Consider the following 23,789-nt stretch of genomic DNA (forward strand, 5'->3'; position numbering starts at 1 on the left):
TGCTCTGAATACCTGGAGATCTGCCTGGGCATGGACCAGAGAGGGTCTTGCTGTACCACAGTCTATGTCCAGGATAGGGTGGGGTGGTTCAGGCTACTGATTCAGGTGAGTGGGTGTTCCAAATACCTGGAGATCTGCCTGGATATGGAGTGGAGAGGGCTCTGCTGCACCACAATCTATGTCTATGATGGGTGAGGTGGTGCAGGTGCTGGTCCAGGAAAGTGGGTGCCCCAAATGCTTGGAGATCTTCCTGGGAATGGAGCAGAGAGGGCCCTGCTGTGCTACAATGTATGCCCAGGAAAAGTGGGGCTGCTCAGGCTGCTGGCCCAGGCAAGTGGGTGCTCTGAATGCCTGGATTTCTCCCTAGGGTGGAGTGAGAGGACTCCACTGCACTGATCTCGGGAACAGGCTGAGGCACCCAACAGTGTCTTGCGAGGATCAGTTCATGTTGCCAAACTGGCCCTGGCTGCAAGCCTTGCTGCCCAGGAAAAACTGCAGTGGTAGTAGCTCTCCTCCTGCCCCAACCCTGTGACTGGGAAGAGCACAATTCCAGTGCCTACTGCTGAGGTACTTCCCACAGTTCTGCTTGTGGAGGCCCTGACCCCACTCTAAAACAGGTGCTCCAATCTCTGTTCTAAGACTAAAATGCATGAATGGCCATGCTGCCAGGTTGTCAAAGAATGGCTAACTTTGTATGTGCCCTCGTGGGGTTTGGCTGTGTCCCCACCCAAATCTCATCTTGAATTCCCATGTGTTGTGGGAGGGACCCTGTGGGAGATAATTGAATCACGGGGGGAGGTTTTCCTTCCTGTGCTGTTCTCGTGATACTGAATAAGTATCACAAGATCTGATGCTTTTATAGAGGAGAATTTCCCTGCACAATCTCTCTTCTCTTGTCTGCCACTGTGTTAGATGTGTCTTTCACCTTCTGCCATGATTGTAAGCCTCCTCAGCAATGTGGAACTGTAAGTCCATTAAACCTCTTTCTTTTGTAAATTGTCCAGTCTTGGGTATGTTTATCAGCAGTGTGAAAATGGACTAATACATGCCCTGATTAAAAATGGCATTCTGCTTTTGGTCCTGAGTTTGGGAACATGTCTGCAGCTTTTCCCAGTTTCTTTCCCTCATAGCATCTCCAAGACTGTCTCCAAGTTAACTCCAGGGATTGGGAGAAACAAAGTGCTCTCCTTCAGCCAGGATAGCTCGGAACCCCGGTGGACAGGTGAATCAGAGGGAAGTTCTCTGCCTCTCTCACCTACTGGGACTTCACTCACTTTTATCAGCCAGACACTATCACGGGGCCTATTTGTCAGCATTCTCCTCCCTGGAATCTGGGGTGTCTTTTGTGATTCTGGTAGATCTCTGTTTTCCTTTTATGCCTTATCTTGTGACTTCCAAGTGGCTGTGTCATGCTCAAATCCTCTAATCCACCATGTTGGTGAAGCAGAAAACCAGAAACAAATATTTATTGAATAACCAAAGTACTCCCAGCATTACACCAGGTTGTGTAGGGCGCAAAAATAATATAGATATGTCTCTCTTTAAGGCGTTTACTAGTTGGGGAGAAGTGGCATATATTTTATGATGATGTTTCATTGATTCTGAGTTGTACGTTTTTTTCAACTAACATCTCTGAAGTCAGTATAAGTCTTAAAATTGCAGTCAGCTAGACATTAATCATGACATTTATCATTGCTTTCTTGTGTGTGAACTTGTCATAGCTGTGTTATAAATGTAATTGAATTATGTGAGTTGGGTTCCATATTTGTGATCTTAATTACTGGGTTAAATATCTTTAAAAGGATCTCACTGTGATATGACATCAAAACAGAAAGGCACAAAAAAGCACAGTTACATATGATAAAATTCTATGTCTTCATCAGTTTAAAAGAGTCTTCCTATAGGTTTAAAATAAAAATTCCAGTTGGAAAAAAGAATATTATAGATTCATTAATAACATATTTTTAATGTCTAAAATGTTTTTCTAAAAAATGATGAAGTCTTGGATTTGATGAAATACACTTGATTATAGAGTCCTGATATTCTGTGTTCTAAATATACTGATCCCTTGGTATCCATTGGGGGTTTTGTTCCCGTCCTCCAAATCTGCCCCCCACCCTGCCGGTGATACCAAAATCGATAGATCCTCAGTTGCATAGTGTTTGCGTATAACCTATGCATACTCCTGTATACTTTAAATCATCTCTACATATAATACCTAATATAAATGCTGTGTAAATGGTTATTATACTGTATTGTCTTATAGAAATTTGTATTTTTATTGTTTTTTCTCAACATTTTTATCTGTGGTTTGTTGGATATGCAGATTTGGAATCTGCTGATGCAGAACCTGTGTACACAGAGGGCAAACTGTGTCTCTCAGATTTCTTGTCTCCAGTATTACCTCTTTGAATCTATATCTCTTGCTTATAATATTGCAGTGATTAGTTTTGTCTCTTTCCAGTCTTCTTTTTTTAACCCAGACATAATGTCCAAGTTACCATTTAAAAAAAAGTTTGATTTTTAACTGACAGGTAGTAATTGTATATATTTATGCGACACAGTGTGGTATTGTGTATGTGTATATATATATACACACACACAAACACACGTACATACACACATTGTATAATGATCAAATCAGACTAAATAGCATTGCTATCACCTCAAATATTTATTGTTTCTTTGTGATGAGACATTAAAAATCTCTTCTAGCTATTTTGCAATATTCAATAGATTATTAACTATTCACCCCTGCTGTGCAATAGAACACCAGAACTTATTTCTCCCATTTAAAGTGTAACTTTTTATCTGTTTACCAACTACTCATTTACTGTTACCTCATTCTACTCCTCCCTACTTTTCCCAGCTTTTGATAACTGCTATTCTATGCTCTACTTCTGTGAGATCAGATTTTTTAGATTCTGCATATGAGTTCGAGGTCATGCAAATATTTGTCCTTCTGTACTTGCCTTATTTCACTTAACATAGTGTCCTCTAGGCTTATCTATATTGTCACAATGACAGGATTTCATTCCTGTTTATGGCTGAATAGTATTTCATTTTGTATATATACTGCATTTAAAATAATCCAGCCGGGTGTGGTGGCTCATGCCTGTAATCCCAGCACTTTAGAAGGCCAAAGTGGGAGGATTGTTTGACCACAGGCATTCAAAACCAGCCTAGGCAACATAGTAAGACCCCATTTCTGCAAAAAATAAATAAACCGGACATGGTGGTGCATGCCTGTGGTCTCAGCTACTTGGAAAGCTAAGGTGGGAGGATTGCTTGACCTGTGGTTGAGGCTGCAGTGAGCTGTGATCATGTCACTGCATTCCAGCCTGGGTGACAGAGTGAGACCCTGTCTCAAAAAAAAAAAAAAGTTCATTCTCTGATGAACACTTAGGTTGATTCCATGTCTTAGCTATTGAGAATAGTGCTGCAGTAAACTTGGGAGTGCAGCTGTCTCTTTGACATACGAATTTAATTTTCTGTGGATTTTATTCCCAGTAGTGGAATTACTGGATACTCTATTTTTAATTATTTGGGGACCCTCCATACTGTTGTCTGTAATAGCTGTGCTAATTTATATTACCACCAACACTGTATAAAAGATTCCCTTTTTCCACATCCTCCTCAGTGTTTGTTATTTTTTGTCATTTTGATGATAGCCATTCTAAGTGGGTTGAGATGATACCTCATGGTGGTTTTGATTTGCATTCCCTTAATTATTAATGATGCTGAGCATTTTTTCATATACCTTTTGGCCATTTGTATGTCTTCTTTTGAGAAATGTTTATTCAGGTCTTTTGCCCATTTAAAATTATGTTACTTGTATTTTTGCCGTTGAGTTGTTTCCGTTTCTGGGAGTGAGTGCCAAATTCCCTGTTATTGTATGACAGTCTATCCTTTTAGGTATATTCATATTTGCTCCAATGTAAGATGCATATATATTTATAATTATTATGTCATCTTTATTGGCCCCCTTATCATTATATAATACTCTTGTTTCTTTTTACAATTTTTGGCTTAAACTCTGTTTTATCTAATATAAGTATAGGTAGCTACTCTTGCTTTCTTTTGTTTTTCTATTTGCATTGAATATTTTCCCTTTCAGTCTCTGTATGTCCTTACGGAGGATTTGAGTCTCTTGCAGGCAGCATAGAGTTGGGTCTTGTTTTTTAAATTCATTCAGTCTCTCTGTTTCTTATTAGAAATTTTGATCCATTTACATTCAAGATTATTAATAAGTAAAGACATACCTCTGCAATTTTGGTACTTCTTTTATTGTTGTTTTGTAGATCCTTCCTTCCTCTCTGGGTGTCTTCCTTTGTGGTTAAGTTATTTTCTCTAGTAATACGTTTTGATGCCTTGCGTTTTACTTTTAGTGTATCTATTGTAGGATTTTGCTTTGTGGTTACCATGAGGCTTACAAAAAACATAACCAGTTATTTTAAACTGCTAACAACTTAATTTTGATTGAAAAGAAAGAAAACGTACATTTTAACTCCATTCTTTTCCCACATTTTGAATTTTTGATGTCACAATTTATACCTTTGTATATTGTCTCTTAACAAAGTACTATAGTTATTATTTTTAATAGTTTTGTTTTTTAGTCTTAATACTAAACATAGGAGTGGTTAATATACCACTATTACTATATTAGAGTATTCTGAATTTGTCTGTTTACTGACTTGTGCCAGTGATTTTTGTACCTTCAGAAGTTTCTTTGTTACATGTTAGGATTCTGTTCTTTCAGATTAAAGAAATCCCTTTAGCATTTCTTTTAAGACAGTTCTGATGGTACTGAATTCCTTCAGCTTTTGTTTTTCTGGGAAACTTTTAATCCTCATTTCTGAAAGATGGCTTTGCTGGCTACAGTATTCTTGGTGTTTTTGTTTGTTTTTTCCTTCAGCTCTCTGAATATATTCTGCTTCCTCCTGATCTGCAAGGTTCTTGCTGAGAAGTCTGCTGCCAGGCATATTGGAATTCTTTTATATATTAACTTACTTATTTTCTCTTGCTGCTTTCAGAATCCCCTCCTTGTCTTTGATCTTTGACAGCTTGCTTATAATATGCCTTGGGGTAGTCTTATTTAGGTTGAACATGGTTAGTGATCTTTGACTTTCCTTTATCTGGATTTTATTTTTCTCCAGGTTTTAAAAATGTTCTGTTATTATTTATTTGGATACGCCTTCTACTCTTTGTCTTTCTTTATTCCCTCTTGAACTCCAATTACTCAAACATTTTCTCTTTTGATGCTATCCCATAGATATCCCATAGATCTTGTAAGCTTTCTTCATTTCTCTTTAGTCTTTTTTTCTTTTTGCTTCTCTACCTGTATGTTTTTCACTTATCCTGCCTTTGAGCTCACTCATTGTTTCTTCTGCTTGGTCAATTCTGTTGTTGAAGCTCTTTATTGCATTTTTCACTGCTTTCACTGCACATTCCAGCTAGGGAACTTTTTAAAAAAATTTCTTTATTTATTTTTTATTTCAGTGTCTCTGTTAAATTTTTCTGATAAATTTCTGAATTGTTTATCTGTATTTTCTTAAAGTTCACTGATGATCCTTAACACAGCTAGTTTGATTTTTATTCTGACAGGTCACACATCTCCATCTTTTTAGGGTCTGTTATTGGCAACTTATTTTCTCTTTTTGGTGAGGTCATAATTCCCTGATTGTTCTTAATGCTTGTGGATGTACATTGATGTCTGCTTATTAACAAATTAGTTATTTATTCAAGTCTTTGCAGTGTGACTTTGTGCCCATCCTTCTTCAGTGGGCCTGTCTAGAAATCCAAGAGTGGCTGTTGTCAAGCCTGTGAGTACTGCAGCCATTTCAGCGGTAGAGGGCGCCTTAAGCCCATTTTTACCACGAGTCTCCCGAGGGCTTCCAGGATGACATGGTGCTCCAGCCAGGATATACCTGATGATCACTGAAGGTAGGGGTACCCTGACTGTGAGAAAGTTGGCCAATGACCCGAACCTGGAAGCCTGTCCCATTTGCTTAGACAGATGCATGTTTCCCAGCAGCTCCCTGCACAGATGGGATAGTTCCCCAACTGCAGCAAAAGGAACTGGAGCTGAGACTGGGACCCCTTATATTCTGCCGTAGGGTGGAGGCTGGTTGAGCTTGCCCCAGTGGCCCACATCCATGCTTCCCAGTAATTACCTGCATGGATGGGACAGTTTACCAACTGCAGGGAGAGGGGCTGGAGCCGAGTCTGGGCCCCTTCTCTGCTGTGGAACAGAGGCTGGCAAACCTCCAGGGTAGCCCAGGCAGGCAAGCTTCCCCCAGAAGCTCCCTGCACAGGTGGGACATTTCCCTGACTGCAGTGAGAGAGGCTAGAGTGGAGAGTGGGATCCTTTAGGACCTGCTTTGGGACAAAGGCTGACAGGTCCTTCAAGGAGGCTCAGACAGACAAATCATTCCTGAGTTGTGGTTATGGGTAAATCTTCCTCTGGGTCCTTGTGCAAGCAGTAATAAACTGGGCCCATGGCTGGGTGACCGAGGGGTTGGAGCCAATTTACGGGATAACTTTCAGATCTGCTGCCAAGACCAATGCCAGTGGGCAGATGAAACTTCCTGCTTAGGCACTAGTGTGCTTGATTCCTTCTAAGTCTTTTTTTTTTTTTTTTAATTAGTATTTTGGAAGGTTTGATTTTTGTTTTGTTATTTTTAATCAAATACATTTATATATCTTAAAAGTTCTTTATATACTACCTTTGTTTCCTGCCATAAACAATACTAAACTGTTTCTTCCCTTTTCCTGTATCATTTAATTTTAGTTACAAGTATTATCTTAATGCCAATCACTGTGTTCATAAATGTACTTGGGTTTATCCCGGTTGATTTGAGAGCTTCAAGTTGTAACTCTTTTTTCCAAGCAATACTTAAGAAGTTAGTACACTTAATTTCACCTTTCTTGTAATTTTTTTGTTTTTTAAAAATAATATGTGTTACTTTTACATCCCTTGAGCTTGTATCATTTTTATACCATTTTGTCAGTTTTATCTCCATTTTTAAAAAATTGACACTATTTTTTAGAACAGTTTTAGGTTCACAGCAAAATTGAAAGTACAGAGTCCCCATATACTTGGCTGTCCCCACACACGCACAACGTCCCCCACCATTAACATCCCCTACCAGAGTGGTACATTTCTTAAAATTAATAAACCTCCATTGACACATTGTCTCCCAAAGTTCATAGTTTACATTAGGATTTACTCTTGATGTTGTACATGCTGTGGATTTTGACGAATGTATAATGACATATATCTACCATGATAGTATCATTCAGAGTAGTTTCACTGATCTAAAAATCCTCTGTGCTCTGCCTGCTCATCCCTTTCTCCCCAAAAACCCTGGCAACCACTGATCTTTTTAACATCTCTGTAGTCTTACCTTTTCCAGATTGTCATACAGTTGGAATCATATAGTGTGTAGCCTTTTCAGATTGGCTTTTTTCACTTAGTAATGCACATTTAATCTTGTATGTCTTTTCATGGCTTGTTAATTCATTTTCTTTTAGCAGAAAATGATATTCCGCTGTCTGGACGTACCACAGTTTATCCATTCACCTCATGAAGGCCATCTTGGCTGCTTCTAAGTTTGGGCAATTATGAGTGAATAAAGCTGCTATAAATGTGTGTGTGCAGGTTTTTGTGTGGACATGTTTTTGACTAATTTAGGCAAATACCAACAAGTGTGATTGCTGGATCCCATGGTAAGAGGATGGTTAGCTTTGTAAGAAATTGCCAAACTGTCTTCCAAAGTAGCTTTACCATTTTGCATTGTCACTAGCAATAAATTAAAGTTCCTATTGGTTCACATTCTCTTTAGCATTTGATATTACCAGTTTTAATGCCCCAAAGAGGGATTAAAAAACTATATTGCCATCACAGTTACAACACCACTAACTCGTTTTCTGAGTTTTGGCCATTCTAGTAGGTATGTAGGGTATCTCATTGCTTTTTGTTTTGTTTTTTCTTTATGAGATTGAGTCTCGCTCTGTCACCCAGGCTGGAGTGCAGTGGCGCGATCTCGGCTTGCTGCAACCTCCGCCTCCCGGTTTCAAGTGATTCTCCTGCCTCAGCCTCCTGAGTAGCTGGGATTACAGGCACACGCCACCATGCCTGGCTAATTTTTGTATTTTTAGTAGAGACAGGGTTTCACCATGTTGGTCAGGCTGGTCTCGAACTCGTGACCTTGTGATCCGCCCGCCTCAGCCTTCCAGAGTGCTGGGATTACAGACGTGAGCCACCACACCCGGCCATCTCATTGTTCTAATTTGTGGTTCCTTAATGAGATATGATGTTGATTATCTTTTCTTTCTTTCTTTTTTTTTTTTTTTTTTTTTTTTGAGACGGGGTCTTGCTCTGTCGCCCAGGCTGGAGGGTAGTGGCGCAATCTCCGCTAACTGCAAGCTCCGCTGCCTCCCAGGTTCGTGCCATTCTCCTGCATCAGCCTCCCGAGTAGCTGGGACTACAGGCGCCCGCCACGACGCCCGGCTAATTTTTTTGTATTTTTGGTAGAGACGGGGTTTCACTGTGTTAGCTAGGATGATCTGGGTCTCCTGACCTTGTGATCCGCCCGACTCGGCCTCCCAAAGGCCTGGGATTACAGGCATGAGCCACCGCACCCGGCAATTATCTTTTCATATGCTTATTTGTCATCTGTGTATCTGTCTTCTCTGGTGAAGTGTCTGTTTTGGTCATTTGCCCAGTTTTTAATTTGGTGGTTCTTTTCTCACTGTTGAATTTTAAATGTTCTTTGTATATTTTGGAAGCAGTAGTTTATCACATAGGTCATTTGCAAATTTTTTTCCCAATTTGTGTCATGTCTTCTCATTCTCTTGATATTCCCATCTTTTAGTTGTAGTTCTAAAGTTAGCTGTATTTTCTTCTTACCCCAGTCCATCATGTTACGGCTTCTCCAGTTTTTTTTTGTTTTTGTTTTTTAATCTGAAACATTCTGTGGTCCACTCAGGCAAGCTCATAGGAGAGACATTTTCTAAGGTCTTACAGCTTTATGACTTTGTGGTCATACAATTGAAGGACACTTTTGCTGGTTATAAAATACTCAGCTCATATTTTTTCTTTTGAGTATCTTAAAAATGTTACTTCATTGTTTTCTAACATAAATGTTGCCGTTGAAATTTGGTTCCAGTCTGATTTTTTTTCCCTTATAGGTGACTTGGCTTTGTATTTAACTTCATTATTGTGATAACTTTACATATTTTTGTTTCCCATGTTTAAATGATCTGGATTTCCCTGGACTATTAGGAAGAGGTTCCTATGAAAGAATAAATCAGGATAGCTTTATCAGTTTACATTTGAAGGTCTTTCTCCTCTGTTGTTATTGGAGTATGTGTGTAGCCCCTTTGTCTCTTAGGTAATCCTTGGTCAAAAAGGTTTTTCTTTTCTAGCACACTGTTTCTGAGAGCTTTACATGCTTAGCATCCCATCAGAGGATACTTATTTTCTCTTTATAGTATTTTTCTGTCAACTGTTCCCTTTGGAACTTTGCCACTCCCTTCTCTCTTTATATCTGATCCTTCTTTCTCACTGTCTTCATTATCTTGCAGTTTTGTTTGAGATTTCAGAGTTTTTTCCCCCTTAGGGTGAGACTGTCCTTCTGGTGAGGGCTCTTTTTTACATACTCCTCTAAGATGCTTGAGGGTTTAGAGCTTCATAGCACTCTTTGCTACCTATAGGACTGACTATACAGGTTTTTGCACTCACCTGCAACTTGGAGCTTGTGTAAACCTTTTCCTTTCTCTCCATTTATTTCTTAGATTTGCTGTTCGAGTTTTTTCCAAAGATAGAGGCCTGTGCTTGTGGAGTATTTCTTAGTGATTTTTGGATTTTGTTGCTTTGTAGAGTACCTCTGTTGTAGCTTTAATTTCCTGCTGCTTTTGTACATCTGGTGATCATGCATTGTGAGCAATTTATCCACATTCTCTTAATATTCTGAGAATTATGGAGTTTCTCTTTTACTTAGTTTCATTGGGCTCTTCTCATGTCCCTGTTGGTATATCTGGTTTTTAGGAATTATCTTTGGGGAATTAAAAGACTATACTGCCACCACAATTATAAACCACTAACTCGTTATTTTATTAGTTTAATTGTGACTAATATGTAAGGAGCTTAGATTTTTTTTCTCCCTGTGTTTGAAAGGTTAGGGCTACTTAAGCATACAAAATTGCGTATTTTTAATATCTGAATAAGGGAATTTTAAATCATCTATATGTGACCTGGTGAGGAGTTGAATATAAATATAGAATGTGATTTTTGTTAACATTTTTCTTGATTTTAAATGCAAATATACATCGTTTATATCTAGTTACATTGTTTAATGGGTATAGTCTCCTAACAGCTGTTTTAGATAAGTGCAGTATGGTACATGAAGTTACCTGTAAGTAAATAGCTTTTAAAGTAAATATGAAAAAAGTGAATTTTTATTGAAATTAATATGCATAGTTCCCTGCTTGATGGAAATAAGTTCGTATAGCAAAAAGTTAAAGGAAAAAAGAATTAAGTCATTTATTTTCACCTGTAATATATATTTTTATATATTATATATGTAATATATAGTTTTAATTTTTGAATATTTCATGAAAGAAATGTGAAAATTTAATTTGTTAGTTGGGATTTTCTGTAATTTTGGACTTGCCCGATTGTCTTCCACATAGCAGGTGCTAGATAAATATTTTCAATGTGAACATTGTAGGTAGCGACAGTATTCATATTTTATAATTTTATTAGTAAAGATTATGTAGACTGCTGAATCTAACTTCCAACTATGGAGATCCAAAATAAAATTATCAATTTCTCTTAGGAACTGAAGTTAAAAGATGAAGAATGTGAGAGGCTTTCAAAAGTGCGAGATCAACTTGGACAGGAATTGGAAGAACTCACAGCTAGTCTATTTGAGGTTGGTCTATTTACATCTTGGCCAACAGCAGCATCTTGACTTTTATATATTGACAAAATTGTATTTTGAGGGAATCTTGAAAAAGATTTGCTTAGCTTCATGTATATTTATAAGTCCTCTAAGCAAAAGAGAAATCTTTAAGCAATGTAGAATTTACAACTTAAAATGATGTGAGAAGAAATAAAAAACAACTATGGGCTACCAGTATCAGATTGTTTAAAAATGTATGTGTGCAAAGAAAGGAGGCAAATTTTAGTATTGATTTTTTATTTTACCAAGTATTTATGGGCTACTTTAGATTAACTACATATGACTGTACAACTAAGAGGGCAAACTCTGAGATAGTCATCTTATATGGGATAGTTTGAGAAATGGTAGAAGGCACATCTGCTTGTAAAAAGGCATACTTTTTATATCCAGCCCGCCACCAGGAAAAGTTTCTACCTAACTAGAGCAGTGTTTCTCCATAGGGGTGCCACTGACATTGTAGGACGTTTAGTGTCCTTGGTGTATTAGGGTTCTCCAGAAAAACAGAGCCTATACATATACATATATAGAGAGATACAGAGAGAGAGAGAGAGAGAGAGAGAGAGAGGGACAGAGGCACGCATTATTATAGGGAGTTGACTCTTGCTGTTATGGAGGCTGGCAAGTCCCAGGGAACCGCAGTGGAAGTCACAGCAAACTGGAGGCCCAGGAGGCCTGATAGTGCACTTCCAGTCTGACTTTGAAGGTCTGAGAACTGGGAAGGGCAAATGTTTCAGTTTGAATCTGAAGGCAGAAAAAAAATCTCTTCCTTGAGGGAGGGTCGCCCGTTTTTGTTCTATTCAGGTCATCAACTGATTGGATGAGGGTCGCTCACATTCTAGAGGGACGTCTACTTTACTCGGTCTACCAATGTAAATGTTATTCTTATGCAGAAACATTCAGGATAATGTTTGACTACATATTTGAGCACCCTGTGATTCAGTCAAGTTGATATACATGATTAACCATCACAATAGGCTTTGCTCAAAAAAGTGCTAGTAACACCCCGTGATCATTTTGACAGCATACAAATACCCCTGGTGGGCGAGGTGAGGGTAGTACTTCCATGAGTAAGAACTGTTGCCATAAAGTGTCTCCTTTGGGTTAAGATCTTGAGTCTTGAGAAGTTCCTTAACAATAACATTGATGTGTTACTGGAATGGCTAATGCCATTATCATTTAACGATACATATATATTTTTCCTAAAGATTTGTTCTTAAAACTTTTATTATAATCAACTTGTGGCGGGGGTAAATTCCATCACCTTTTGTTATTTTTATTCATAATCTATTTCACAGTCTCAGGTATGTATATTCTTACATAGTTGTAATTTAATATTTTGTGTTTTTCTAAGTAACATTTTTAATGTTACTGCACCATCACTGATTGTAATGATAGTCATCATCTACTAGGTGCCTGTTCCACAACTTTTATCATTACAAGTAACATTGCACTGAATGTCTTTAGATATGTAGGACTTTCCATGCCTTCTCTGCTCCATACCCCTTTGCCTTCTTCTATGTCTTTTTAGGGTCATTTTCTTTCATGAACATTTTAAAACTAATTTGTTTATTTTCTTAGCTAGCTAGTCATTGGAGATGAGAGGAGAATAAATTTAAGGATAGGAAGAGTGGAAAGTTGAAGAGGTAGAATAGAAGCTATGTGACTTGTTACATTTCTGTATAGAAGGTTATATAGAAACGTAAGATTTTTCTTCCAGTGTTGTCTGACTGAAAGAAAATTTTGTAGTGATATGGGTATTAGGTAAAAAGGCAAATATATTGAGCTATTTATGTTAATTTTTATTTCCTGACTACTTGCATTTAATTCAACCCTGCTTAGTTTCACCCATCTGCACATATATGTATGTTCTGTTACATGAAATAGAATGAGAAAAAACAGAAAGAAACTTCTCCCTGTAAGTAGCAAGATGTGAAGGACCAGAAATGCAGCTTATGCAGTTAGTGAAAAAGCATATCTAAAAAATATAGTTTGGAATCTCTAACCTTTTCTAACCCAATGGTGGCTGTTAGCATTGACACTGTGGCTACTTTCTGGAAAACAAAGTACATTGATTAAAGATGATTTTGGTAATGAAGAAAGTTGTATTCAAACTGATTATATATGAATCTTGGAAAAAGTGCTCAAAGTTTTTCTTTGGTCTTAATTGTGCCTTCATGATCTGTTTACCATTGTCTTATGTGAAAAGATACTTTTTTTGCACTTTATATATGTGTGTGTGTGTATGTGTGCATAACTTTTTAAGAATTAAAGATTATTCTGAATAAACTCAATATGCACAGTTTTGGTAAGCCTGACATGTATATTCAAATTAGGAGTCTATTATCCTAGTCTTCAATATAATTATACTTTGTATATAACAAAGTTGAGTTTTAAAAGTATCAAATACTGAACAAACCTCAACAGTTATGTTTTTCTTCTAACACCTTCAATTTTGAGATAATATAAAATTAAGTCAGTTGAAAGAATACAAAGCAGTCTACATCTCACATGGAGAAAAAAAGTAGTCTTAAGAAGTTTGTTTTATAAGCCAGTTTTAGTAAATGTTTATGATATGTCTAGTTTTCTCTCAACAGTACTATGACACATATAGGGCAGATTATTATCATTTTATCTGAGAAGAAAAGTGAGGCATAGAGAGGCTAATGAGCAATGCAGGCACTCATATTCATGATCCTAACTCTTGCTTTATCTACTGTGAAAATCATAAATGGCATTTCTGTTTGTCTCAAACCACAGAAAAGAAGTCATCACTGGGGCCTCTTATTTCTTCATTCCACACTCAAATGATCAGTTAAGTCTTTTGATGCTACCTCCAGGACAGAGAACACACCACCTTCCAAGGCACCATCATTTGTTAGCTAAATCAATAGATGCCAAACTTTTTGAACCTATACCTGATCAGTACAAGAAAAATTTGAGCATATTACCTCCATTATGATGAAGATACCTAATATTTAGTGAGAGTTCCCTATGTGCTAGGCAATAGGCGGTGTTCTATATGAACATATATCCGTATTTATAAATTATACACACTTGCTAACGGACATACTAATGTGTTAACATATGTTGTAAATACACATTTTAAAAGATAAGACAATAAAAATGCTTAAAATTTTTATTATGGTACAAAAATATTTTGTTCTCATTCGAACAGTTAAACACACGCATGTTTTATGTATACTTAGTGAGAGGATTGTGATTGAATATGTTACTTTATTTTAGAAAATCTTGTTTTGACAGTTTATAATCCAGATGAAGGTCTGGTCTGAGTTCTGTTTTCAAAAGTAGATCTAATACTGCTGATAACTCACACATCTATTGGTCTGATATAAGAAATACATCTTTCCCTATTTTAAATCATTATTTTGTCATTATGAGATTTCATCATGCAAACATCGGTAGAGTATACTTACACAAACCTAGATGTGGTACAGCCTATTACACACCTTGGCTATCTGATATTCCTTATTGCTCCTGGGCTACAAACCTATACAGCATGTTACTATACTGAATACTGTAGGCACTTGTGACACAGTGATAAATATTTATGTATCTAAACATAGAAAAGGTAAAGTAAAAATAAATATGGTATTATAATTTTATGGGATCACTGTCATATATGCAATCCATTGTTCACTGAAATGTTATGTGGTGCATGACTGTATACATGCACCTGACATCAAAGCACCTAAATGTATAAAACAAACTGACAGATCTGAAGGGAGATACAGCAATACATTCATAGTAGGTGACTTCAATACCCCAGTCTCTCTAATGAGTAGATTATTCAGACAGAAAATTAATAAGGAAACAGCAGAACTGCATAACACTATAGACCAAATGGATCTAACAGATACGTATGGAGCTTTTAACACAACAGCAAAAGAATATACATTCTTCTCAGGTGCACATGAAACATTCTCCAGTATAGTTCATGTTAGATCACAAAACAGGTCTCAAATTTAAGAAGATCAAAATCATTCTAAGAATCTTTTCCACTCAAAATGGAATTCAATTAGGAATCAGTAATAGTAAGAAAAAAGGAAAACTCAAATATGTGGAAACTAAACAATGATATCCTTTTGAACAACCTTTGAGTCAAAGAAAAAATCAAAAGGGAACTTGAAAAGTTTCTTGAGACAAATGAAACTGAAAACACAACGTACCAAAACTTATGAGATGCAGAAAAAGGAGTACTAAGAGGGATAAAGGCCTACATTAAAAAAGAAGAACAATATCAAACAACCTAACTTTATGCCTCAAGGAATTAGAAGGAGAACAAACTAAGTCCAAACTTAGCAGAGGGAAGGGAATAACAAAGATCAGAGTAGAAATAGAGAATAGGAAAATAATAGAAAATATTAAGAAAACCTGAGTTTGTTTTTTGAAAAAAACTGTTAGCAAGACAAACCAAGAAAAGAGAGGACTCAAATCAGAAATGAAAGAGGAGGTATTACAATGGATGCTTTAGAAATAAAAAGGATCGTAAGTGACTTTTATGAACCACATGCCAGTCAATTGGATAATCTAGAAGAAATAGATAAATTCCTAGAAACTGAATCAGTTTTCTGGAATCAAATTCCAGAAAATGGAATCAAGAAGTAGAAACAAAAAAGCCTAAGACTAGATGGCTTCACAGGTAAATTCTACCAAACATTCAAAGAAAAATCAGTGCCAATTCTTTTTACACTCTAACAAAAATAGAAGAGGAAACACTTCCAAACTCATTTTATGAGGCCAGTATCACTCTGATACAAAGCCAGTAAATGTACCACAAGGAAAAAACTACAGGCCAATATTCCCAATGAACATAGGTGCAGAAGCCCTAATAAAATGTTAGAAAATCAAATTCAGTAACATATTGAAAGGATTATACACTATGACCAAATGGGATTTGTCCCTGGGATGCAAGGATGCATCAACATAGGCAATCCCACTTCCAGGTATATATCCAAAAGAAAATCACTATCTTGAGTTATGTGTACTTCCATATTCACTGCAGCATTATTCACAGTAGCAAAGTTACGGAAACAAGTTACATGTCCATTGATAAATGGATAAAGAAAATGTGGGGGGTATGTGTGTGTATATGAATACTACTCAGCCTTAAAAGAAAATGGAAATCCTGTGTTTTGCAGCAACATGAGTGAACCCGGAGGAAGTGAAATAAGCAAGACACAGAAAGACAAATGCTACATTATCTCACTTATATGTGGAAGCTAAAACCGTGGAGCTCATAGAAGCACAGAGTAGACTGGTGGTTGTCAGGAGCTGGGAAATGGGAGAAATGGGAGATGTTGGTCATTGGTACAAAGTGTCAGTTATGCAGGATGGATAAATTCTGAAGACCCAATGTACAGCATGACTATATTGTATGTGACAAATTTGCTAAGAAGGTAGATCTTGTGTGCTCACCACCTCCCGTCCAAAAAAAAAGGTAACTTAGAGGTTCTGGATATGCTAAAAGAAAAACAAAATGATATGTATATTTCAGTGCTCATATTTATTAAAGCAGTGACACTAATTTGTGTATTGTCTATGGCTGCTTTCACATTGCAACAGCAGAGCTAAGGAGTTGCAACTGAGGCTGTATACGTATACATAGTGTTTGGCTCTTTACAGGAAAAGTTTACCAACTCCTGGTATAGGTGATACTTATATCATTTTCAGCTTCAGAAGGACAGTGTGATGGAAAATTTTCACTTTTTTTGAGTCTACCTTTTGATGTTTTTTGTCAATTTTAAAAAAATTCTGTAAAAGTTCTGCGTGTTATCTTTTTAGCAACTGATCCTGCCCTAGTCTAGTGCTCATCTTTCCTTTTGGGGCTCCAGTTACATGTGTGTTATACCTTTTCACTGTAACCCTTATGTGTGTAGTGGAAAAGTCACCTAAAATTTCTCATCACTTCTAAGTTTACTTCACTGTTTTGTTCTCAAATACCTTCAAACACATTTTAAAAACAAAAAACTTGTAGCTTTCTAATCGTTCTCCGTTGGAGGTTTGGTCCAAACCGTATAATCCACTATTAATGAAAGCAGAGTCCATTTCCAAAAATTTAGTCAACTATTCTCTCCATATTATGAATTACTTTTGCATTTAAAGTTAAAATGTTACTTATCTTGAAGGGTCAGATTAGCTGTGTTTATTATTTTTAAAATATCACCAAATAGTCTTCTGTTGACAGCCACTTATCCCAGAAAAATTCAGCAAATCTGAAACAATTGTTACTTTTAAAAGGAGACTGTTTAACTCATTAAATTTGACAGCTCTTAAGGACTTTGCCAAGATAGCCAGAATAATAGTGCATGGAATATCTTCATGGTTAATATCATTTTGTTATAAATCATTGATAGTAAAGATTCTCCTATTTAAACTAATATAAGCTGCAAATTCACATTCATGGGCACATGCAAACTGCAATCATTACAGTAGTGTAAAAGCAAATGAACGAATGGGAAACAGTCAAACTCTGATGTAAAGAACCTCCACCTTTCCATTCTACCTCTGTGCATTTTGGTAGACCTAGTGAGGGTGCCATTGTCAAACTATTCATTAAATATCTTTGAAGCTCATTTCCTTCCTTCCTCTGATAAATTGTAAATTGAAGTTCTAAAATGTAAGTTCTTAAATCCCAGGGCACTATCTCAAGCACCCTATATATATGCTTCCAGACCATTCTTAATCCCTTATAGGGATTATTCTATACAAGGGCATCATCTTTTAAAAATAAAAAGATCATGTCTTCCTTAACAAAACTGTAAGGCTTCCTTAAAAAAAACTGTAAGGCTTCATATTGCATTTAGAATAAAACCCGCAATTCTTACTCTGATATTTTATTTGATTAATCAGAATATAAGCTCCTTAAGAGCAGGGACTTTGTCCTTTCCCAGAATGTAATCAGCATCTGGAGCAGTACCTCACGAGGAGATGACATGGGTAAATGTCTCATGAATAAACATTATATGAATAAAATGAATTAAATACCTAGAGTTTCATATTTGTAGTACTCGAAGATTAAAAATCTATTAAAGGGTAAACTCTGATTTGCCTTTTTAGGTTGCTCTGCACAAAATTGTCACTTAATATAATTTTGTGAATCTTTTTATTAAAAGCTCTAAGGCTTCTTAACTGTCATTACTGTAAACTGCAACATTATTGGTGTGTTAATGTTTTTACTTGTCCCTCCTGTATGTCTTTGCTATGACTAATAAGAACATATATAGTGACCACATTATAAAAAGCTGACTGCAAAGGAGTTGGCTTTGACATGTTGGTCATTGTTTGCCTTCATCACATTTACAGTCCTTACGCAAGCATTAATCAGGATGATTGATCTCAACTTGGCTGCCTCAGTGGTAATAGGTCCTAAAAGAAGGCACCTATTCCTAATGCCTCATAGTTGTCTCTGTTGTCAACTGCTGCTTCCATAGTTGATATTGAGTACTTATTTTCAGGCTAAATTTTGGTAGTATATGTTTGCTTCAATCATAAACACTTGGCAAAAGCTTTTTGAAAACAAATGCTACTTTGTTTCTAAAATATGAGATGTTAACTTTTTCAGGAAGCTCATAAAATGGTGAGAGAAGCAAATATCAAGCAGGCAACAGCAGAAAAACAGCTAAAAGAAGCACAAGGAAAAGTAAGTTTTTGCTGCTCTTAATAGTATAAAATAGTGGTGACTGTTTTAAAGATACCTTAACATCTGTTGGATTTTATTCTGATTGTAAAGTAGTGCTTGTTTTCAATTTGGAAACTACAGAAAAATAGAAGAAAATAGCTACTATGTCGATATAATTAATAGTAAACATTTGGTGTCCATTTATATGAGAACCAAATGATTTAAAGCCTTGTAAATCACATAAATTATCCAAAGGATTATAGAATCACATTTTAACGTTAATACTTAGTTTTTAAATTCACTGAGAAAAGCCACCTAAATGATTAGATTTTACTGTTTTAGGAGTGAACTTCTACAACTAGTCATAAGCTATTGTATTTTGAAGATTTTGAAAATTCACATAAATGTTAGCTATTTTGGTAATTTTCAAAATTTGATTTGACATTGTGAATAATAGATAAATCCAAACCATATGGAAACATCGAAAAACTTGATTTTAGTTTCTCTTTATTACTCCACAGGACATACAAATTACACTTACTTTTCATCTTTGAAAGTGTTTTGACCAGATTGCTAATATTTAGCTGCATTTGTCATGAAACATATTTAATGTATGTGACTATGTTGATTTCTTTCCAAGATTGATGTACTTCAAGCTGAAGTAGCTGCATTGAAGACACTTGTGTTGTCCAGTTCTCCAACATCACCTACGCAGGAGCCTTTGCCAGGTGGAAAGACACCTTTTAAAAAGGGGCATACAAGAAATAAAAGCACAAGCAGTGCTATGAGTGGCAGTCATCAGGACCTCAGTGTGATACAGCCAATTGTAAAAGACTGCAAAGAGGTAACTCGTCAAGGACTGTCCCCTCTGACTCTGTTGATACTTGTTAATTCTCATCACTGAGGTGTCAGTTATCATTTTTGCCAGCAAAATTTTTAGTACAAAATATGCAGTATTAAGATGGGGGAGGCTTTATCTAGAGCTGGCTGCTTTCAGGGATTCTTCAGTTCCATTTTCTACCTGGCTGACCTTGGAGTACCTGCTAGAAACTTGGTAAGTTTCTTAATCTCGATATTTCATTAAGGGAGGAAACTGTCGTGTGTTGTCTAGAGGAGAGTGGGTGGCTTTAATGATCTGGTTGGTCAACATTTATTGCTAGAGTGCACTTACAAAGTATGGATATAAGAAATATGTGAAAATAAGATGATTTTCTTAAAGATTAATACATTGCTTTTATTTAAATTCAGAGAGAGAATTTTGTATCAGCAAAGGAGTCCTAGAGTTAATTCAGATAATTAAGCAACAAAAAATAGAAATAATGGTAGCCTTACAACTATGTAAGGCTGGAATACATTTTGCTAAGTGAAATTTCAAGTTATAGTAGAACAATTAGTATCATTTTTGATCCCAAATTAGGTTTCACAGTTCAGCCAGTCTCAGTTATTCAGACACTTACAACTATGTAAGGCTACCATTATCATGTATCCATAATAATTAAAAATTCAAAACGAAATAATGGGCTGGGCGCGGTGGCTCATGCCTGTAATCCCAGCACTTTGGGAGGCTGAGGCCGGAGGATCACTTGAGGCTGGGAGTTCGAGACCAGCCTGACCAACATGGAGAAACCCCATCCGTACTGAAAATACAAAACTAGCCAGGCGTGATGGCGCATGCCTGTAATCCCAGCTACTCGGAAGGTTGAGGCAGGAGAATCACTTGAACCTGGGAGGCGGAGGTTGCATTGAGCCGAGATTGCACCATTGCACTCTAGCCTGGGCAACAAGAGTGAAACTGCATCTCAAAATAATAATAATAATAATAATAATAATAATAATAGTCTTATTATTTTAAAAGATATGTAATAAAGATAACTGAAATAATATATAAGTATTTTGAGCTGTTTAGAGTAAAAATTGTTTTTAATCATTGTATACTGTAAGAAAGCATTTCTAAGAGGATTGATCAATAATTTATGAAGCTTTCCCATTTCTTCTTAGAAGCCGTCTTTTACATTGTTGAATTCAAGTTCATCATTAATCCTGAAGAAATGTGTGTGCTTGTTAAATTTTTGTATGGAAGTCAGGAGTTTATTAAATGGAATAACCAATGTTGTTAACCTGTTGTAATTGAATTGCATTTTGACTAATTATTAATAAGAAAGATGCTGCTAAGAGAGAAGTTCAATACTTGGTTAAATATGAATGTAACCAAATCCAAAATTCACATTGGTTTCTGTGAAGTATTTAAGAAACTTTTTTTGTCATAACTTTAATTCTAATTCTTTGAAATTTAAATAGCAATTTTAATTGCCTGGTACAACTTGTATTTTTGCTGTTTCTTACTCAGTATGTGTAAGTAATTATGTACTTTTCCCCCCTATTGACACTAACAAAATTTAAATGTCTTCTCATGGAACATGGTAAAGGTTCATTTTAGTTTTTGAAATCCCTTAAAACGTGTGTAGGCAACATATAACTTCAAAATAATAACCTTTGCTTTCCAGGTATGTGTTATATTCTGATGTTTCGTGAAAAACTTGTCAAAAAGTCTTACTAGGCAAAGGAATTACATAAATATGGCCTGTGTAAGTCTTAGAAAAATACGTAACGATCTGGAAGAAAATGAAGCATGTCCATGTTTTTGTAGAAAATATGATGGGGGCACTCAGTTATGACATTAGCAACATGTCTTCTGTAGACATTTAAAATACACATTCCTGCATGCAGACATACAAGCCCAGTGCAAGGCTTTGGGATCAAGCCACTTAGATTTGAATTTGGACTTCACTGTTTTCTTGCTATGCAATCTTGGGCAAGTTACAAATGGCGATCATAATATCTGTCTTGTACCGTTGTGAGGATTAAATGTTTGTAAAGTGCTTACAGTGGTTCCTGGCAGAGTCAGCTCTTAATAAATAGTTTAAATTACAGCCTTTAAACTAGAATCTTTCCTTAGAATACCACTTACCTGCTTTGAGGTTTATGTCCTTTTTCTCAGTAACTTTACAAAGAAAATGCATTGCATTTGAAAATGTAAGTATTGCTTATATGCTAATATTATTTATCCTACTGCTTTTGCTTTGATTCAAGGAATTTATGAATTGGTCTGAAAAGAAAATTCACGTGGAGATTGCCTTCATACACCTTAAAAGGAAGTCTGTAGGAAGGCTTAGCTACACTCAGCTCTGTTACGTTCTTTTAGACTACTTGCACGTCTGATTGAGCTATCCTAGAGGCAGTCTGTAGCTGTAGTCAGCGCATCATTTATGGTGTATCCAGTGCTTGTGGACAAGAGCAGCTTAACGCTGTAGGATGGTGGAGACTGCTCTAGTTTGGGTGACTGATGTCAGTCCAACTTTGTATGCCAGCAGATGTTGTTGAGCTGGACTGAGGGAATCTGAGAAGCTGTAGGGAAGAATACTTGGGGAAAATTTATTAGGGAGGTGGGAAAGAGAGGGACAGCTGGAGGAGTGAATAGGAAGACAGGTGCCAGCAGTGGATTATTATCGACGCCTAAGGTGGTAGTTACTGGATACCAAAAATATGTCAAAAATATCTAAATAAATGTTGTATTTTAAGGCAGGCAGTTTAGAAGACTTTACGTGTTGTTTTTTAAAATCCTTTTGCTTATGCAGTAACATTTTGACAATTCTTTTGGGAATGCCTTCAAGTTATAGTAGAACTGTGTCATTTTTGATCCCAAATTAGGTTTCACAGTTCAGTCAGTCTCAGTTTATTTAAACACTATAATTAATTAGGTTCCAAATTACCTTTTTATTGTTTTCAGAAAAGACTTGTCATCATTTATTATATTCTGAATAGTGTGCCACCTGTGTCTTAAGAGGAACTCCAGCATTTTTGGTGGGGATGGGAGAAGGAGCTCAGGGTGAGGATAATAGTGTTATTGAACAGGGTAGCAGATGATGCATGGAGAAAAGCTACTTGGTTATTTGAGAGTCATTTTTTAAAAAGGAAAACTGCTACCAGGTATTATATGACTAATCAAGAGTGGTTCAATTTATTATTTTAAATGAAGAGCATTGTTTTTCAGTGATGTTTAAATTAGTTTTGGTTTTGTAAAGTGGTTTTTATGTTTATACTTTTTAAAACATGTTTTTGTGTTTTCCTTTGGTTTGTCTGTTAGGCTGACTTATCCTTGTATAATGAGTTTCGATTGTGGAAGGATGAGCCCACAATGGACAGGACATGTCCTTTCTTAGACAAAATCTACCAGGAAGATATCTTTCCATGTTTAACATTCTCAAAAAGCGAGGTAATTTGTTTTCATTTTAGTAGGACTTCATTATAGTTGTTTCTGTACTTCTTTTAAACTAAATCATATTACATGTTTTAATATCTCCTACATAAATAAGTTATTATAAAATGTCATGTTTTACTATTTTTGCCATTCTGTACTAGAATCATGATAATTTCTCAGCATTCAGTTACTGAACATCTTTCCTTATATGAGCAGAGGATCATTCACACTAAAATGTGTACTGCATTGGTGTCAGGTATTAAATAGGTATGGGGGATAGGACTTGTTTCTTGATTTACAGTCCAAGGTTCAGTGTAAGGGAAGTTCTTTACACACTCTGTTAAAGGCATTTGTTGTGTCTATCTGTGCATGATTTAAAAATCTTATTTTTTTAATCTTTAAAACAGGAAAAGTAATGCCTTGTTTGCCTGTGCCACAGGATTGTTAAAAGGATAAAATGAAGTGAATTAAGTAGAGACAAAAACCTTAGAAAAATAAGGCAGTACAAAAATGTAAAGCTATAATTTTAATTTATTCTTACATGTGAAAGGTTTGTCTAGAAATATCCTGTCAATTAAAGTATAAGAAATTTAATCCTAAGAGTTTTATGTTAAGTCTTTCAAGAATTTAATTGTAATGTTACTTATCAGGAGAAGTTAAGATGAGCATTTTTCACACTTTTGATATGAATATGTGTTGTTCATTGTGGCTCTGTATCTGGTTTCAGGTAGGCCATTCAGTATTAGTTACCTTGCCAGACTAAAGAAGTTTTCCTGTTTCATCTTGTATCAGTGGCTACCATCTTCATCCTGGCATTTAATATTTGATAATTCAGCTAATTCTTTTGTAGACTCACTCTTATGCACGTAAATACAAATTCAGAGAATATGCAGCTAATTAATATATATTGCTGTGGTATAAATGA

The 23,789-nt window shown here is 36.1% G+C and overlaps 1 protein-coding gene across 10 annotated transcripts in view; it reads left to right on the top strand.

Moving 5' to 3' along the window:
- Positions 1-23,789, top strand: part of RAB3IP (RAB3A interacting protein) — a 64,302-nt gene that overhangs the window by 31,443 nt on the left and 9,070 nt on the right. For 9 of the 10 annotated variants that reach the window (XR_002515699.2, XR_004176115.1, XR_001892757.3 and 6 more), the window contains exons 4-7: positions 10,842-10,937; positions 18,550-18,627; positions 19,247-19,450; positions 22,751-22,879. Coding sequence is in view for 7 of the 10 variants with exons in the window: in XM_009181197.4 (XP_009179461.1) it covers positions 10,842-10,937; positions 18,550-18,627; positions 19,247-19,450; positions 22,751-22,879 (507 nt within the window). In the remaining 3 variants the exon portion in view is untranslated. The remainder of the gene's footprint in view (positions 1-10,841; positions 10,938-18,549; positions 18,628-19,246; positions 19,451-22,750; positions 22,880-23,789) is intronic. The other variant, XM_009181199.4, reaches the window with a different exon arrangement.

The sequence above is a fragment of the Papio anubis genome, chromosome 9 (genome assembly GCF_008728515.1).
Source record: "Papio anubis isolate 15944 chromosome 9, Panubis1.0, whole genome shotgun sequence".
Lineage (NCBI taxonomy): Eukaryota > Metazoa > Chordata > Mammalia > Primates > Cercopithecidae > Papio > Papio anubis.